At 35.6% G+C, this 20,078-nt stretch overlaps 1 protein-coding gene and 1 long non-coding RNA gene across 2 annotated transcripts; both read left to right on the top strand.

Moving 5' to 3' along the window:
* Positions 1 to 1,625: 1,625 nt before the first annotated feature.
* LOC148309389 (histone-lysine N-methyltransferase NSD2-like) lies at positions 1,626 to 4,503 on the top strand. Its single transcript, XM_088260199.1, has 5 exons — positions 1,626 to 1,672; positions 1,860 to 2,045; positions 2,666 to 2,774; positions 3,261 to 3,485; positions 3,689 to 4,503. The coding sequence occupies exons 2-5, from the start codon at positions 1,860 to 1,862 to the stop codon at positions 3,814 to 3,816; spliced, it is 648 nt and encodes a 215-aa protein (XP_088116325.1). The 5' UTR covers positions 1,626 to 1,672; the 3' UTR covers positions 3,817 to 4,503.
* Positions 4,504 to 6,687: 2,184 nt separating this feature from the next.
* Positions 6,688 to 9,835, top strand: LOC148309388 (uncharacterized). Its single transcript, XR_015837550.1, has 3 exons — positions 6,688 to 6,840; positions 7,581 to 7,754; positions 8,550 to 9,835. It is a non-coding gene; the product is annotated as an uncharacterized LOC148309388 (long non-coding RNA).
* Positions 9,836 to 20,078: the final 10,243 nt, after the last annotated feature.

The following is a 20,078-nucleotide window of genomic DNA, read 5'->3' as shown; positions in this document are numbered from 1 at the left end:
GTCCAGATAAAAGCATTGAACATCATTTCCTTGAGATTCCGTCTAAATCAGGATCAACCTAGAATTATCTGCGTAAACAAAAGAAATTAGAATTATGTTATGAAAACTATTTCAACTTGTTCTCATTCGAAAGAACGGGCTCATTATGAAACGGAATCGTGCGCCAATCCACAACTTACGGCAAGTGTGTTCATTATCTGTAATTAACACAGTTCACAAGCTCACGTCCATTCTAACAAAAAGATAATATTATAAAAGTACACTAATACCTTCTGCGGCTTGCTAATCGGAAACAAATTGCAATTTCCACGCTTCCAATCCGACGAATTTTCAAATTTCTGCCGACTAGCTCAACGGGGTTGCCAGTTTTTTTTATTAATATGTGCATATAAAAACCGTTGAAATAAATCTACCTACCTAATTAAAAATATTATATTGGCTAAAATCTAAAATGAAACGTAATTCTAATTGGTGAACCCATTGTGTGTTTTTTAATAAAAAAAGCGGATTTTTATACCGGGCACATTAAATCCTCGATTCGAACCTGACTTTCAATACTCGATTTATTTTAATTTATCGGCATAGAAATACAAAGATTAATTAAACATTTTCGAGGACGCACCCTAAAAAAAATGTTTTAATTTTTATTTTTGTGTGTGAAAAAGTATTTCTTCGGACCCTAGAACTGATTGACTATATCTTATGGAGAGAAAAGATTCAGACCTGTTTCAAAGAAAAAATTATGAATCCTGCATACTCCCAGTGAACGCAGAATATCGAGTGCACGCAGTGATCCATGGAAAGATCATGCTTGGTTTTATCCTGGGGGATAGAATTAAAAATGAATACATGGATCGCGTGGCAAAACTCAAATGGCAGCGGGCAGGACATGTAGCGAGACAGGACCCCACAAGATGGACCCCGAGAATTCTACGATGGAGACCTTGGGAGAGGAAAAGAGGTGTTGGAAGACCTCAAAGGAGATGGTCTGACGATGCTATCACTGTGGGGGTTAAAAACTGGCTGCAAGCAGCAATCGACCGGAGTAAATGGAAAGAGGGGGGAGAGGCCTACATCCAGCAGTGGAGGTCAGAGGGCTCGTAAAGAAGAAGAAGAAGAAAGATATCTTGGGAAAATTTAATAAATATGTATTTCGTAGATAATTTAGTGCGATAAGCGTTTTGTCAAAATTAAAAATAAATTAAAAAAAAAACATTACGAGTGCCACATTATAGAGACACCCTAGAAATTGTGACTTTTCAGGTCAAACACTAGTTGGGTCCTTAGGACCACTTATTCATAAAAATTGAAACATTTTTTTAGGGTTTGCCTGAAAATCGTTCAATTTCTATGCGTATAAATTCAAATGAATTGAATTTAGAAAATCAGGTCCGAATCAAGGATTTAATATACCCGGTACAAAAATCCGATATTTTCATCCATTAACCTAAATGTGTTCACTGATTAAACCGAAATTACGTTTTGGAATTTCACCAGCACTAATTGATATATAATTGCGTAGGTGGGTTTTTTTTTCGACTTTTATATTAATTACATCTGGCAACCCCGGTAACATAAACTCGGCGGTTGGAATTTGAAAACCAGTTGGAATCGGGAGCGTCGAATTGTGAGTTGTGATAGTCGTGTTTCTGATCGGAAAACATTGAAAAAGGTAAAGAACTTTTCTAATATTAATTTTTGGTAGACACGAGCGCGTGAACTGTGAACTACAGACTCGCTACAAGTTGTGGATTGGCGCATAATTCCGTTTAATAAGTTGCCCTTTTTCCGAATGAGAGCAGGTTAAAATGGTTTTCAGAACTGATGATTCTACTTTGTATTCATTGTATTCATTTAAGATGGAACCTGAAGGAATCGACGTTGCCTGCGTGTGTGTCGACCACGAGGAGGGAGAAAACTGCACCGCAAAGTGTGCTCTCTTCACTGAAAGCATGCGAAAAATTCATGCCATGCGGAAGAGAAGCTTTGCAGAAAGAATTCGCGAAGAAATAGTGTATACGGGAAACGACGTAGGTGTGTCGAAGGTAAGTGATGCATTTTTCATTTTTTTGTCCATAAAATCGCACCTGAGTATTTTCAATTTGACTAATTCGAAAGAGCCGCCATCTTGAGATGGCGGAAGGTAAGATCTTTCATGTGCACGGACTTGGGAAAGTCGTTATAATAATAATAATGGCCAATTTATGCAGCGCCGTTTTCGCAATTTTTCAGTTTTACAATTTACACGTAGTTCGTGTCGAAATGTAACGAATGTCTATGGGCTGAAGTGAAAATGAAAATAAGAGATAAACATTAAAATCTATCATAAAAATCTAAAAAATGAGTTGTTTATTGCAATGAATGACTACAAAAAGGTTGGGTGTTGTATTTGCAATTTGAACCATATACGCGGGGATACTTTTTCAACACTGTCGGCCAAACACCAACTAGGTACTCAGTATCTCAACGATTACCATATCGACACATTGACGGTTTCAAGATTTTTTTGGTGATATTTTTGCTCGCTACACCCGAGAAGTAGTTCATTATATCCGTGAATAAATGTATGGAGAAAATCAAAAATTAAAATGTCAATGAATGTTTCTTCGTTACATCCGTGCTCGTAATAACCGAGTTGGACTGAAGTTTTAATTTTTTGTTACAGAAGGTATGGAAGCATATGAACGTACCCTGGTGCCTACACTGCGGACGGCAGAAAGACTTAATTCCGTGCCCTATCTGTCCAGCATCGTACCATGAGGATTGCAAAGGCAGTAAGTATAACCTATTATAAGTGTCCAAATACTTGTACACAAATCTGGATTACCTCCTAATAGGAGTTAATTTTCATTTTATTTTTTGACATCTCATCAAAGATGAAGAATATGGAAGTCTGGGCATTTCGATCCCTTTACACACGTGTAACATTCACTAATTCTACCCATTATTGACAACCACACTACTCAAATTCTTGGAAGTTCCATATGTTTCTGAATTGGTTCAAATCTATATATAGAACTTTCAAGAATATATTTACGCATACACACACACACATATATATATTTTACTTCATTTGAACGTGGGTGAAATTCAGTCAGTGGCTGACAATACATAGTAGTGAATGGACAAGTATAACCTCTAGTGAGACGTCGACCAACGGGCCAACAGGAGTAATCCATAGTCCAATTTTCATTCACCATTAAGTAGCCGCTCTTACGAAAAACGATCTTACGAACTGATGAAATTGACAATGTGTGCAGATTTTCCCTGTCAACAATGCGATGAAGGCGGCATGATACCATTCGGGGGGCTCGTGTGGTGTAAGGTGGCGCACTGGAAGTGGTGGCCAGCCTTATTGCTGCCGGTGGAGCTCAAGCCGGCCGCGCTGGGAAGGCGGCCCTCCAAGCGCCACCACGTTGTCCTCTTCTTCCAGGAGGCCACGTACGCTTGGGCCGACTCCAGGCGTATGTGTATTTTCTTGGAAGGTAATCAAAATCGCTCGCTTCTATTTCTGAATTTAAACAATCGCAGCTTAAATCTCATTATACTGTCTAGAAGTACAATCAAATGCAAATTGTACACACAAAAAGTACACTTAAATCTGTGATCAACAATCCAAGTGGTAAATCATACGAGGAAATACGCCATCCGGATGCAATTCTTAACTAATTTACTTTCTTCATTTCAGAACACTACCTTTCCTGGATCAGGAAGCCGGCAGGCAAACTGTTGGATGCTTTTGATGAAGCCATGAGAGTAAAGACGACTATTTTTGATACTAAATTAGACGCTTATCCTAAAGCATTACGCAATTAATTATAAATTTAAAATATTACTTTTTTCTATTTTAATTACTTTTCATTAATATTTATAACACAGCGTATGTATGTATAAATACAATATGTGTATTGTAAGGTTCATAATGTGTAAGGTTCCAAAGACGTAAAAACAGTCCTGGAACGCCTTTTTTGTGATGTCCTCGAGCTCCTTCGTCGCATTTGTCTTCATTTCGGGAATCGCTTCAAGTCTTCTTCCTTCCGAAGGTCTTTCGAGTTTGGGGAACGACAAAAAGTCGGAAGGAGCGAGTTCGGGCGAGTAGGGTGGGTGGGGAAGAACAGCGATCGAGCGTTCTGACTTCTTAACCCCCAAATTGGACAGTTTTGGAAGGAAGAAAATTTGATACGATTGCCGAGATTGAGCCGAATGCGACGAAAAAGCTGAAGGATAATACAAAACAAGTTTTCCAGGACTGTTTGCAAAAGTGGAAACACCGTTAGGATAAGTGTGAGCGTCGGAAAGGCGAATACTTTGAAGTGGACCCAGATAAATTTCCTTCTAAATATGGTACATTTTGTTTCATGACGTCAGTCTACATATTAATTGAATAGGCCAAGTATTTAACTTTATAAACTTACACATATTATAGGCGATAATACACTAATGTGTGTATTTTCTTAACACTGTTCGACTTAATAAATTTTAAAAATAAAAACCTTTTTTTATTTCAATCCAAATGAAAGCCTTATCATTTCTTCAGTCTTATCGTAGTTACTCTTTTGAAGTTTTACTCTCGTTGGTCCGCTTTAATACCGTACCCTTGAGGCAGTGACGGGTGGCTAATGTAAGAAATAATGGGTTCGGAGAGGTGGTTGTTCACAAGCTAATGCTACAAAAAGTTAATACTACAAATGTTCATTCCAACCAAAGACTAACTAATTTGTATAATTCCAATTGACGAACTCATGTTACAGGTACTGCCAAAAAAAATACTTAACTACCTAACTAAAAATATTTCTATATATTGTTGAAATTCCAAAAAGTCTGCTTAAAAACATAATCCCAGTTAAATCAGTGGTTTTAAAATGAAAATATAACAATTTTGCACCGGGCACATTAAATCCTTGATTTGGACCTGATTTTTAATGCTCTAAAAGGTTTGAACTCAAAAGTCAAACCATTAACGTGTTTTAAAAAAAAATATTTTCCACAAAAATGTTTATATCCACTACATTATCTACAAAATGAAATTAATTTCATTTTGACAAGACATAGACTTTCTGATATATCAGACCTTGCTTACAAAAATCTATACAAATTCCTTTGCACTAATTTTACTGGAAAACTATTGAAGCTCTAACAAAACAATTTAATAAATTAATCTCAAAACTATATAATTTATCAACAAAATAAGATATATTTCATTATTGTAAATGAATTATTTCCCGATATACAGCTCTCAGCGTCCGGTATCGCGAGACATTTTACGATGCAGCCTCATGTATGTATAAGTTCTGTTTGGGTCAAAATATATTTCTTTTACGAACATGAGCCAACGTCGTCGGATAGTAACTGGTACAATATATATTTAAAAATAAATTCTTTTTGATATGCCATAAATTCAATACTAATTGACAGTTGAAACCTTATTCTTTATAAAGAAAGCCTTATTATCCACAGCACCACAACCAACATCTCCACCGTCATGTACATTTGTATATTACAATAATCGATGGCAGTGTCCACAAACCACCATATTACACAATTAATCTCTACATATGACAGTTAAATAATAAACGTAAACAATCGCTCATACAAGATGAAGGCGATCAGTCGTTTGTTTCTTCAATTAGATACAAGAATTGAGACCTAAATTCTAGATAACAAGTAACCTTAACACGATGAAGGAACCACAGGGAGAAAGTTTATACAGATTTCAAATAGTCTAATGATGACAATTTCAATATTATAGGTGTCTCAACTTAACCTTCCAGCGGGCGCTTTGTCATAAAATTTATGATAAATGCACCTTATCGCTTCCTCCACCCTTACCACTTGATTGCAAGCATCGAGCTCCGAGCTATTCAAGGGTCAGTGTCTCTCTAAACTACAGACGTACCTAGTGCGCTAACAAGTTTGCGTTTTTCATTAAAATTTTGAAATTTTCTTTGAGCGTAAATTTAAAGAAATCGCTCCTTAAAGTGTAAGTATATGAATTAAACTAATTTTCATATTTATTCTTCGTTTAAATCGTTTCCTTTATACTTAAATTAATTTTAGATGTGTTTTAACAGGAAAACATCAAAATTAATTTAATAAAACGGAAGAGACCAAGAAGACAACAATGGAAGAACTTTTACCTGGAAAAAATTAATTTACACGATGGTGAAAGGCATACATATATATTTTTTAAATTCATTAAAAAAAATTATTAGATAACTGCAATTTCATAACATTTTTATAAAGAAAACCCAATTTACATACACAAAACTTGATGGCATTAAATTTATAGCCAGCTGGAAGGTTAAGATGAAAATATCGTTTATAAACAAAAAAAAAAATATATATATATATATATATATATATATATATATATATATATATATATATATATATATATATATATATATATATACATATATATATATATATATATAAATATATATAAATCCTCCGCTAACGACTTCAAAGCCTGGATTGATTTTCAAGAAAGATTTTTTCCATCGTTAGTAAATTTTGGCTTCTTCTATTATATTGGCGAAAAGAAATTGACAGAGTAATTTTTTATACACATCTTGACCGCCTTTGGTAGGTTCCATTGTAAATTAGAATTGTCTATTCAAAAAAAATCATTAAAATCTGCTCTATGGAGATTCTACCAGGCGCTCAGAAAAAGGTGGAGTAATTATTGTCTATTGAAAAAATAATAATTAATTCTCTACGCCTGAAATTGACGTTTGAAGTAAAATATCGAGTATAACCTAAAATAACAGCGGATTAAAAAAAAAATGCTGTTGAAGTCGTCATTGTATATTGCAAAGCGTTGAGAACGTAGATAAATGTGTAAGTAAGTTTCTAAAGTAACAATATCGAAATAGTTTTTTACTGATTTTAGAATTGCTCTAGTAAATAGGCGATTCAGCTTTCACATTAAACTAAATCTAAAAATTATCAACGAAAATGTCGCATAAATAAATAAATGAATCAAAGTAACTGTATTCTGTGGAATTCCTCCCAGGAGCACATAAATTATGTAGACAGGCCGATTTTACAACATCCTTACTCGTCCCTCCCGCGCTGGCATTGTGACATTATTCATCATTACTTACGAAGTACATAAAAAAAAAAACAAAATTCGCTGAACTCTATATAAATTATTTAATCTTCGCTTAACTCCTTGAATTATGAATGTTGGTTTTGCTTGAGGACAATAGGATAATTTGCAAGGAATTGGTGCAATCTTGATGGGAACAAATGATACTGGAAAACTTATTTACGGATTTGAGCAATAATTAGGGATGTATAATAGTTATAATTTATTACCGCATATCAGTTCTAGCAGTGTGGGATGAATGTGAAATTATTAATTTAAACGTACTTCACATATCCTTATTTTTAACTATTGGTGATAAATGTTTTGTGCACTTGAGATACGGGTGATATTTGGTATAATCATTATTTATCATCAAGTTCTAAATTGAATAAAACACCCAAAATGGTCAGGCGCATTTAACGTTTCAGCCAATAGTGTTATTGTTGGATTGACTTGTATCGCTGTACTGATTTGGTTTCCTAAATTACAGATCAGCTATGGAGAAGTGTGGAGATGATGCCACGGGTCACGCCTAACTGGTGATATTTATAGCTCGAGTCGCCCCGGACCATAAAATCGGGAAGAAAGCTTACACAAAAGTTTGCAGTAATGAAGCGCAGGAAAATATAGAATCCAGAATGTGAAGATTGCCCAGCACCCCGAGGCGAGTTGCTTGAACAAACTACTAAATGTAATCTCTCGACATTAACATCTAAAGGCGGGGACTGACCGGAGATTTTGTCGTAACTTTACATTCGCGGCGTGCATCCGAACATCGGATGGAGTACTCGGAACGCTGTACTGACTATACGAATGCTCGCGTCGTAACGTGTTTCATTACGACCAAATGATTGCTGTCAGTTAAGTCAACCCTAAGGTTTAAAGCAGGGATTAAACTCGTTTCCACCAACAGTCACATTAAGTATTTTACATTAAGCCGCAGGTACAGACTACATTACCGTGTTCAAATTTTTAAACAATAAGAATTGTATTTTTTAATATATTAATTCATTTCAATATTTATAATCTTTGAAGAAATCATTGTCACCAAACTATTCATAGTTTAGTGAATTCCTACTGTGGATTCCGCAGACAACATACTGGGATGCTGCATGTGACCTTCAACTATTTACATTCCTCTTAAAAAGTCAATGTTTGGGTTTGGTTGCAAAGTAAAAATTAATATTTATTTTCGTACAGTATTTAAATTAATTATTACTTTTCAACGATCATTCAGACGCTAGGAACATTTTTCTAGACTCCTATACTACACAGGTAGTATTACACACATCTATGTCACATTGCGTCGTATGTCTTCGGCCTGAATGATAGATGCTGCAAGAAGAGCTAGTGACATGTGGCATAATAAGCCAATGCTTTCAGCAAATATTTAACAAAATATTGCTAATCGTATTTGAAATATTTAATTTGTCTCCTAATTATGCCTTCCTTATTACAGGAGACTGAAACCTATTAACTGCATCCACAAAGTATTACTGGAATCGTTCTAGGACGGTGGAAGATGTTAGTCCCACTTAACACATGAAAGCAAAAGACGAGGGAATAATACCTGGAGTGAATTTTCCCGTAGACGTTGGAAGAACTTAACTGGTGAAGAATGTGTGAAAATCAAGACCACTCCAAATAGTTAGCTAGTTAAATATATTAGGATATATGAGGATAGCCTGTAACGATTGGTTGTGATCGGTAGCCTAGAGGGGAAGTGAGGGAGAGGAAGACCCCCCCCACGATGGATTGATCAAGTTAAGGCAGCAGCAAGCACCTCAGTGATTGGAGCGCTACGTGCAGCGCAGTCAAAAGGGAAAACTGGAGAAGAGTCATTCAATTCAATTCAATTCAATTTCAATTTATTCAATAATTAATAATTAATAAAAACTTTCAATGGGAGAAATGAACAAAATATATGAAGAAACTAAAAGCATCAAATGTTGTATTGAATTTTGCCATGCGAAAATTGAAGTTCTCTCAAACAAATTTAAAATTTTAGAAGGCAAATGTAGTGTGATATTAAAAACATTAAAGAGAGAGTTACTGCGCTGGAAAAAAACAGAGCAATTTTACAACATAAACTCAATTGAACTGAGCAACTTAACCTAAGAAATAGCATAGAAATTGTTGGTATGTATACCAGAGAAAAAAAGACACAGATTTTTTATTATTTTTGACTTACGTATGTAAAGAAATTTGGCTAATTTAATAATAATCAGCCAATTTCTTAACCCTGTGGTGCGTGCCTCGCGCAATTTTGAACAGGACAATAGAGAGCAGTGTGACGTCACCACGCCGTTAAAAGTAGGGACGACGCAAGGTAGATCCTCTTTCGTCCCGAGCCACCCGAGCGACCTGGCCTACTTTCAGTTGCCCATTTACCGCGCCTCGTCGCGACAAAATTTGTAACATTTAAATAATATTTTCGTGAATATAAATCTAGAGTAAAACCTGTAAATCTTAAGTTATTTGTAAACAAAAATCTTTTGTGAAAATAAACGCGAATCATTCAAGTAAGCTTAATTATTTATTCTTTTTTTCATTTGATATAAAATGTAACCTCTGAGGAGATAGTGGACGTGGGTGCCCGTAATCAGTGCAATTGGGTAAACACGCTTCCACAACCCTTTGAACCCTGAAGCGCTCATTGTACACGTACCCTAACCCAGAGCTCCTGACCAAAAAATTGTATTTGACTAAAAATTAAATTTTGACCCACTAGCAAAACAAAAAAAAGTTTTTATTATAAATATGACAATAATAACGGAATATAATAATAATAGATAAAAACAAACAAAAAAAATATATTCACAAGATGTATCAATTTGTCTCCAGAATTCGACTTGGAATGGTACACATCAAAACAATTTTCAGATCCAGAACCAATGCAAAGGAACACCTCGCATGATTTGCACCAGTACATGGTCTTTTTGCGTTTTGGGAAATCCTTCGCTTTTGCATCAGGATTTGCACTTTTTGCCTACACAAACAATACATCTATTATTTGACGTAGCTTCTATCGGCCGTTCAGGCATGTTTGTAGGATTATTTGAAATATTTAGAAGCCTTAGATTACTTAGGTTGGTTATTCTACTTGACGATATCCTAACATTTAATGATATAATTTATCAATAAACATATGAAAAGTTTGAATTCGTTTTCCAACATATTTGTGTGGTTTGTAATAGTTCGTAATTACATATGCATTGTTAGAACACCAAACAATTTTTTTTATCAGTAGTCGTCTTGGCCATTTGTAATGACGATGACGTCGTAATGAGTCAAAAGCATCGTCTCGGTTTTTTCTTTGCCGGCCGGTATTCTGGGCCGCAGGGTAATGAGGATAGGTGTTGAGGCCGGTATTCCGGCCATTAGGGTAAATGCGTTACTAAATAAAGCCGGTTTACCGGCCTCTAGGGTTCAAAAGGTGAAGATACACAGCTCTTTTCAATACTCTGGATTTATACATAAGCGGTAGATATCATACCCTACCTTTTCAGAAAGGGGTGACCCAATTCCAATAAATCTATATGGCTGCAGAGTTCGATACTGCTTGCATTAAATTCATTTTATTATTTGGTAGACCCATCGTCCACCTCCGTAGTGTAATGGTCAGCACGTTCGGCTACCGTTTTGGAGGTCCCGTGTTCGACTCCCAGGGGGTCAAATAAATATAAGTGAAAAAGAATATGGAAGTCTGGGCATTTACGGGGCTGACGACCGTCATCGGCATTTACGGTCGTCAGCCCCGTAAATGCCCAGACTTCCATATTCTTCTTCATCTTTGATGAGATGTCAAAAAATAATATGAAAATAACTCCTGTAATTGGAGATAATCCAGTTTTTGTGAATAAGTATTTGGACACACTCAAAATGTTGTAAATAAATTATCTGGTCAAATTATAAGCTTAAAAAAATAATAAAAATGAAAATGGTATTTTCTGGCGTTTCTCATGTGTGTGATTATAATCCAGGATTCGGACCTCACATACTAGTATAAGAGTTTCTGCTTAATAAAAAAGCTTCTTTACATCTCACCAATAGATGTCTCTAGTGAAGTTCTAGTGATTCAAGAACAAGGTTTCTAAATTGGTTCATGTATATAGAACTTCCAAGAATTTGAGTAGTGTGGTTGTCAATGATGGGTAGAATTGGTGAATGTTACACGTGTGTAAAGTGGCCACTTGAACCAGCCGATGACGGTCGTCAGCCCCGTAAATGCCCAGACTTCCATATTCTTCTTCATCTTTGATGAGATGTCAAAAAATAATATGAGAATATAAGTGATTTTTTCACTCTAATATTTATTCAATATTACCTGAAGCGGAGGGCTGATCACCTTTTCTTCATGTGTTAACGATCAAGATAACACTGTGTTTATATTATGCAGTGCCTAATGCATCATTGGAGTGCGGATAAAGGTTTGAAGAAGTGAAAACATTTGAAATATTCTCATTGTTACAACAGATTTATGAACGGAAACGTAACTTTCATACACTTATATTAACATCCTTACTGTACGTGGCTCTGGTTGTAGTGTGTATGTAAATTTAGAATAAATAAATAATAAACGATTGTCTTTTTCCCTTATTGTCGTTACCCATCAACGATATACTGTAGGTAGAAAAGGTTTTAAATAAATAAACAAGAAATATGCAAACAATGTTATATTTTCTCTTCCCTTATACAATTGTTTATTAACAAACACATCTTGTAAAATACAAGTAACTGTCATTGTACATAGGTATAGCGTAATATATATATAATAACAAAGTAAAAGTATCAGGTAAGTTTATCTTTAATACATAGGCAATAAGTAAAATCTATTGTATCTATAGAAGAGCATACAGCAAAAAGCTTAACCCTTTCCGGCCCTACGTCAAATGTCATTCGACATCGACTTTATTCCGGCGAGTCCTGTGTTGAATGTCAACAAAACCTAATCAGTCGCATTGTTTCGCCGCTAACCGCCACACATCTTTACGCTGTTCCTTCGAGTGCATTCTTTTTATAATCGTAATAATTTTTGGTTCATCTGGCTTCCACTTCCGCAGGTAAGATAAGTATATATAAAATAGTCATATGTTATTTATTTCATTAGAAAAAAGATAAAACACAAGTTCGAAAAACCATCACAGATTTTGCATAAAGTCATCAATTTTCATGGAGTATAACTTTTTCCCAATTTGTCTATATTTTCTAATATTCTTATATGTGTATCTAGCTTTTAAAAGAATCTAATTTTAATCCTCGACTTTTCTCGATTTTGGAGTAATATTTTTTTTATCCCCAGGTGTCACACAGAAAATAACACGCCTTCACCTTTTCCATCTCTTATATCGTAATAATATTGTCAACCAATCGAAAAAAGGAACTTCCATTGCCCTCATGATGAATTATGCCTCGTCTAAAATGCCTGGGCTTTCAGCAGAGGCCATCTTTGACAAAGTTAAGGTGTTTGCTGCCAATCTGAAGAAAAGATGGAATGCAGTTCGGAAGAAAGATTCATTAGTTGCAAAGTACAAGGACTGGCTGCAAAAAGAGCTCTGGCCAACGCAAAAACAAGGTGCTGATGAGGTTACGCCTGTACAACCTGGTGAAAAAATCATTTCACGGAGCTAAGTTCATCGGCATTGGTGATAGCACATTGTACGGAGGAGCTTGTTTACGCTACTCAAACGAGCTACACGAAATCTGGCAAACGCAATCTGGCTACAATCATAATAACCACAACAGAATAATCTCCTCGTTTTCTCTGAATGATCAAACAAGGAGTAATTAAAAAGGGCCCATAGGGCAGCTTAGTGAAGAAGCTCTCGAATCGAGACACAAAGATGGCCAGTATTATAGGGAGCACAACACGAAAAAAATTGGAAATAAGCAGACTATTGAAGACTTGCTACATGCATTGCCAATCTCTTCAGATCCACTCATATCTAGCCTTGGACCACTGCCTAAGCGGAAAACTGGTATTTTGGCTCCAGAAGTGCTGCAGCGTCTGCAACACTTCTGCAATCTTTGGAAGATGAAATTGATAGCGAATAGAACAATTAAAAATATTTAATTCACCTTTACTTAATATTTTCAAAAAATAAACAACAACATTATCTGGTTATCCATACTTTTGTAACACTGTACGGCATCAGCTCTAAAGGTGTAACACAGAAAGTCTACAACGGCCACAATGACGTCCTGGCTGATACTCACGTACTTTACATGACTAGAATATGATCCTGATAATATAGATCACGACCCGTGCGCATGTCAACCAGTCGATAATTATTGTTATTCTAATAATACGAACCCCAAAAATGTCAAAAACAGGACGGGTTTCTACGACTGATAAAGAGCAAAGATTAAATAAAAAGGGTCATTTCACATACCTCAACCCTCAAGGAAAGCATAAAGATTGCCTTGTGTGCTCCAATAACAAAATTCCTGGAGGTAGGTAAGAAACCCGATACATTTGCGTCACTCGCGACAGAAAGCCCGGCCTTTGCATCGATTACTGTTTTCACCGATGAAATCTATTGAGGACCTGATGGAATTTATTTTTATTTTTTTATGGACCGGAAAGAGTTAACAGGGAAATCGCAGGTTTTCTAAAAAATGTGCATTCCTTGTTCAATTTCAACCAGTGCTTGCTGAAAATTGAGTGGTTTTTGTTTTGAATATTGAATTTATTCAAGATTTATTAATGTTTTTCTTTATGTATGTTTTCTCATTTTTACTACTGCCATCGCAGCATTTCTCGGCAGAAGGCAGAGAAGATGAAATCCCACACACCTCTGTCCCGATATACAATCCTAGCTTCCTTCGCGTCCATACGTTTAATTATTCTCGCCCATAATTAAAAATACAGAAAATGTTTTTTTTTGTATTTTATTTAAAGTGATTTCACCAAAAACAACGGTTTGTTTTTTAACTTTTCTGATGAGGTAATTGATGAATATCCACCGCAGGAAGACCAACAAGACCAAAATGATGTCACAATAATACGGCGGAGTACAATTTTCTAATTATTGATGTCCAATTAAACCTGTCTCACAAGTAAATAAATAAGCGGTTAAATCTGACGGAAAACTAGTGAAAGAGGCTCCTAAAAGTTCAAAATTGTCACTTTTCTCAGTTGTGATTAATAATAACTGCCCACATAAAGTAATTTTCGTGAAAGTTCGTAATTTTTGTGAGAGTGACTCAGGAACCAGAAAAGAGCGTTTTCCTTTTTCACGGCATAAATCTATATAATTAAAAAAATAGAAAATGATTTTTTTTTTTTAAATTTTATTTAACGGGATTTCACCGAAAACAATGGTTTGATTTTTAACTTTTCTGACGAGGAAAGTGATGAATATCCACCCCAGGAAGACCAACAAGACACAAGTCTTAAGAAGGCACAACTCTTAAGGAGTCTTACGATTCCTCATACACACGAGTAGAGACATTTTCCTTCTCACATTCAACAATGAAACTGAGTGACAGACGACTGAAACTACAATGGAGAGAAGGCAGCAATGGTTGGCTAATAGTTGTCATTTTTTAAATTTTATTATTAACTTTCGTTTTTATTCGAACAATGATGGTAGTAGATCGAAAGTTCATCGGCAAAGAAAAAGCGGACCAAGACATTGGTGATAGCACATTGTACGGAGGAGCTTGTTTACGCTACTCAAACGAGCTACACGAAATCTGGCAAACGCAATCTGGCTACAATCATAATAACTACAACAGAATAATCTCCTCGTTTTCTCTAAATGATGAAACGAGGAGCAATTAAAAAGGGCCCATAGGGCAGCTTAGTGAAGAAGCTCTCGAATCGAGACACAAAGATCGCCAGTATTATAGGGAGCACAACACGAAAAAAATTGGAAAAAAGCAGACTATTGAAGACGTGCTACATGCTTTGCTAATCTCTTCGGATCCACTCATATCTAGCCTTAGACCACTGCCTAAGCGGAAAACTGGTATTTTGGCTCCAGAAGTGCTGCAGCGTCTGCAACACTTCTGCAATCTTCGGAAGATGAAATTGATAGCGAATAGTTTACTCATTAAAGAACAATTAAATATATTACATTCACCTTTACTTAATATTTTCAAAAATTGAACAATATAGTAAATAATATTTCATTCAATCAGCTAGCATGTTTTGAGGTTTTAAAATTGCCCCTGTACTCCATAAAGTTTAATAAATTTTATTATTAACTATCGTTTTTATTCGAACAATGATGGTAGTCGATCGAAAGTTCATTCTTACATGTGTATCTAGCTTTTAAAAGAATCTAATTTTAATCCTCGACTTTTCTCGATTTTGGAGTAATATTTTTTTTATCCCCAGGTGTCGCACAGAAAATAACACGCCTTCACCTTTTCCATCTCTTATATCGTAATAATATTGTCAACCAATCGAAAAAAGGAACTTCCATTGCCCTCATGATGAATTATGCCTCGTCTAAAATGCCTGGGCTTTCAGCAGAGGCCATCTTTGACAAAGTTAAGGTGTTTGCTGCCAATCTGAAGAAAAGATGGAATGCAGTTCGGAAGAAAGATTCATTAGTTGCAAAGTACAAGGACTGGCTGCAAAAAGAGCTCTGGCCAACGCAAAAACAAGGTGCTGATGAGGTTACGCCTGTACAACCTGGTGAAAAAATCATTTCACGGAGCTGAGTTCATCGGCAAAGAAAAAGCGGACCAAGATATTGGTGATAGCACATTGTACGGAGGAGCTTGTTTACGCTACTCAAACGAGCTACACGAAATCTGGCAAACGCAATCTGGCTACAATCATAATAACCACAACAGAATAATCTCCTCGTTTTCTCTGAATTATCAAACGAGGAGCAATTAAAAAGGGCCCATAGGGCAGCTTAGTGAAGAAGCTTTCGAATCGAGACACAAAGATCGCCAGTATTATAGGGAGCACAACACGAAAAAAATTGGAAAGAAGCAGACTATTGAAGACGTGCTACATGCAATGCCAATCTCTTCAGATCCACTCATATCTAGCCTTGGACCACTGCCTGAGCGGAAAACTGGTATTTTGGCTCCAGAAGTGCTGCAGCGTCTGCAACACTTCTGCAATCTTTGGAAGATGAAATTGATAGCGAATAGAACAATTAAGTATATTTAATTCACCTTTACTTAACACTTTCAAAAAATAAACAACAACATTATCTGGTTAGGTAAGAAACCCGATACATTTGCGTCACTCGCGACAAAAATCACGAAATCTATTGTGGATCTGATGGAATTTTTTTTTATTTTTTTATGGACCGGAAAGGGTTAACAGGGAAATCGCAGGTTTTCTAAAAAATGTGCATTCCTTGTTCAATTACAACCAGTGCTAGCTGAAAATTGAGTGGTTTTTGTTTTGAATATTGAATTTATTCATGATTTATTCATGTTTTTCTTTATGTATGTTTTCTCATTTTTACTACTGCCATCGCAGCATTTCTCGGCAGAAGGCAGAGAAGATGAAATCCCACACACCTCTGTCCCGATATACAATCCTAGCTTCCTTCGCGTCCTTACGTTTCATTATTCACGCCCATAATTAAAAATACAGATTTTTTTTTTTTTTGTATTTTCTTTAACGGGATTTCACCAAAAACAACGGTTTGTTTTTTAACTTTTCTGACGAGAAAATTAATGAATTCACATCAAGTATTTTTTGTGAAAGTTCATCATTTTTGTGAGAGTGACTCAGGAACCAGAAAAGAGCGCTTTCTATTTTCACGGCATAAATCTATATAATTAAAAATATAGAAAATGATTTTTTTTTTAAATTTTATTTAACGGGATTTCACCGAAAACAACGGTTTGTTTTTTAACTTTTCTGACGAGGAAAGTGATGAATATCCACCCCAGGAAGACCAACAAGACACAACTCTTAAGAAGGCACAACTCTTAAAGAGTCTTACGATTCCTCATACACACGAGTAGAGACATTTTCCTTCTCACATTCAACAGTGAAACTGAGTGACAGACGACTGAAACTACAATGGAGAGAAGGCAGCAATAGTTGGCTAATAGTTGTCATTTTTTAAATTTTATTATTAACTTTCGTTTTTATTCGAACAATGATGGTAGTAGATCGAAAGTTCATCGGCAAAGAAAAAGCGGACCAAGACATTGGTGATAGCACATTGTACGGAGGAGCTTGTTTACGCTTCTCAAACGAGCTACACGAAATCTGGCAAACGCAATCTGGCTACAAACATAATAACCACAACAGAATAATCTCCTCGTTTTCTCTGAATGATCAAACAAGGAGCAATTAAAAAGGGCCCATAGGGCAGCTTAGTGAAGAAGCTCTCGAATCGAGACACAAAGATCGCCAGTATTATAGGACGCACAACACGAAAAAAATTGGAAAGAAGCAGACTATTGAAGACGTGCTACATGCATTGCCAATCTCTTCAGATCCACTCATATCTAGCCTTGGACCACTGCCTAAGCGGAAAACTGGTATTTTGGCTCCAGAAGTGCTGCAGCGTCTGCAACACTTCTGCAATCTTTGGAAGATGAAATTGATAGCGAATAGTTTACTCATTAAAGAACAATTAAATATATTACATTCACCTTTACTTAATATATTCAAAAATTGAACAATATAGTAAATAATATTTCATTCAATCAGCTAGCATGTTTTGGGGTTTTAAAATTGCCCCTGTACTCCATAAAGTTTAATAAATTTTATTATTAACTATCGTTTTTATTCGAACAATGATGGTAGTCGATCGAAAGTTCATTCTTACATGTGTATAGAACAATTGAATATATTTAATTCACCTTTACTTAATATTTTCAAAAAATAAACAACAACATTATCTGGTTATCTATAATTTTGTAACACTGTACGGCATCAGCTCTAAAGGTGTAACACAGAAAGTCTACAACGGCCACAATGATGTCCTGGCTGATACTCACGTACTTTACATGACTAGAATATGATCCTGATAATATAGATCACGACCCGTGCGCATGTCAACCAGTCGATAATTATTGTTATTCTAATAATACGAACCCCAAAAATGTCAAAAACAGGACGGGTTTCCACGACTGATAAAGAGCAAAGATTAAATAATAAGGGTCATTTCACATACCTCAACCCTCAAGGAAAGCATAAAGATTGCCTTGTGTGCTCCAATAGCAAAATTCCTGGAGGTAGGTAAGAAACCTGATACATTTGCGTCACTCGCGACAAAAATCACGAAATCTATTGTGGATCTGATGGAATTTATTTTGATTTTTTTATGGACCGGAAAGGGTTAACAGGGAAATCGCAGGTTATCTAAAAAATGTGCATTCCTTGTTCAATTTCAACCAGTGCTTGCTGAAAATTGAGTGGTTTTTGTTTTGAATATTTAATTTATTCATGATTTATTCATGTTTTTCTTTATGTATGTTTTCTCATTTTTACTACTGCCATCGCAGCATTTCTCGGCAGAAGGAAGAGAAGATGAAATCCCACACACCTCTGTCCCGATATACAATCCTAGCTTCCTTCGCGTCCATACGTTTAATTATTCTCGCCCATAATTAAAAATACAGAAAATGTTTTTTTTTGTATTTTATTTAAAGTGATTTCACCAAAAACAACGGTTTGTTTTTTAACTTTTCTGATGAGGTAATTGATGAATATCCACCGCAGGAAGACCAACAAGACCAAAATGATGTCACAATAATACGGCGGAGTACAATTTTCTAATTATTGATGTCCAATTAAACCTGTCTCACAAGTAAATAAATAAGCGGTTAAATCTGACGGAAAACTAGTGAAAGAGGCTCCTAAAAGTTCAAAATTGTCACTTTTTTCAGTTGTGATTAATAATAACTGCCCACATAAAGTAATTTTCATGAAAGTTCGTCATTTTTGTGAGAGTGACTCAGGAACCAGAAAAGAGCGTTTTCCTTTTTCACGGCATAAATCTATATAATTAAAAATATAGAAAATGTTTTTTTTTTTTTATTTTATTTAACGGGATTTCACCGAAAACAACGGTTTGTTTTTTAACTTTTCTGACGAGGAAAGTGATGAATATCCACCCCAGGAAGACCAACAAGACACAACTCTTAAGAAGGCACAACTCTTAAGGAGTCTTACGATTCCTCATACACACGAGTAGAGACATTTTCCTTCTCACATTCAACAATGAAACTGAGTGACAGACGACTGAAACTACAATGGAGAGAAGGCAGCAATAGTTGGCTAATAGTTGTCATTTTTTAAATTTTATTATTAACTTTCGTTTTTATTCGAACAATGATGGTAGTAGATCGAAAGTTCATCGGCAAAGAAAAAGCGGACCAAGACATTGGTGATAGCACATTGTACGGAGGAGCTTGTTTACGCTACTCAAACGAGCTACACGAAATCTGGCAAACGCAATCTGGCAACAATCATAATAACCACAACAGAATAATCTCCTCGTTCTCTCTGAATGATCAAACGAGGAGCAATTAAAAAGGGCCCATAGAGCAGCTTAGAGAAGAAGCTCTCGAATCGAGACACAAAGATCGCCAGTATTATAGGGAGAACAACACGAAAAAAATTGGAGGAAAAACTAGTGAAAGAAGTTCCTAAAAGTTCAAATTGTCACTTTTCTCAGTTGTGATTAATAATAACTGCCCACATCAAGTTTTTTTCGTGAAAGTTCATCATTTTTGTGAGAGTGACTCAGGAACCAGAAAAGAGCGTTTTCCTTTTTCACGGCATAAATCTATATTATTAAAAATATAGAAAATGATTTTTTTTATTTATTTTATTTAACGGGATTTCACCGAAAACAACGGTTTGTTTTTTAACTTTTCTGACGAGGAAAGTGATGAATATCCACCCCAGAAAGACCAACAAGACACAACTCTTAAGAAGTCTTACGATTCCTCATACACACGAGTAGAGACATTTTCCTTCTCACATTCAACAATGAAACTGAGTGACAGACGACTAAAACTGCAATGGAGAGAAGGCAGCAATAGT

This window comes from Brachycentrus maculatus, unplaced genomic scaffold, assembly GCF_059751285.1.
Source record: "Brachycentrus maculatus isolate JH-2025_06_01 unplaced genomic scaffold, ASM5975128v1 h1tg000126l, whole genome shotgun sequence".
Lineage (NCBI taxonomy): Eukaryota > Metazoa > Arthropoda > Insecta > Trichoptera > Brachycentridae > Brachycentrus > Brachycentrus maculatus.
This window is presented reverse-complemented; position numbering and strand designations above follow the sequence as displayed.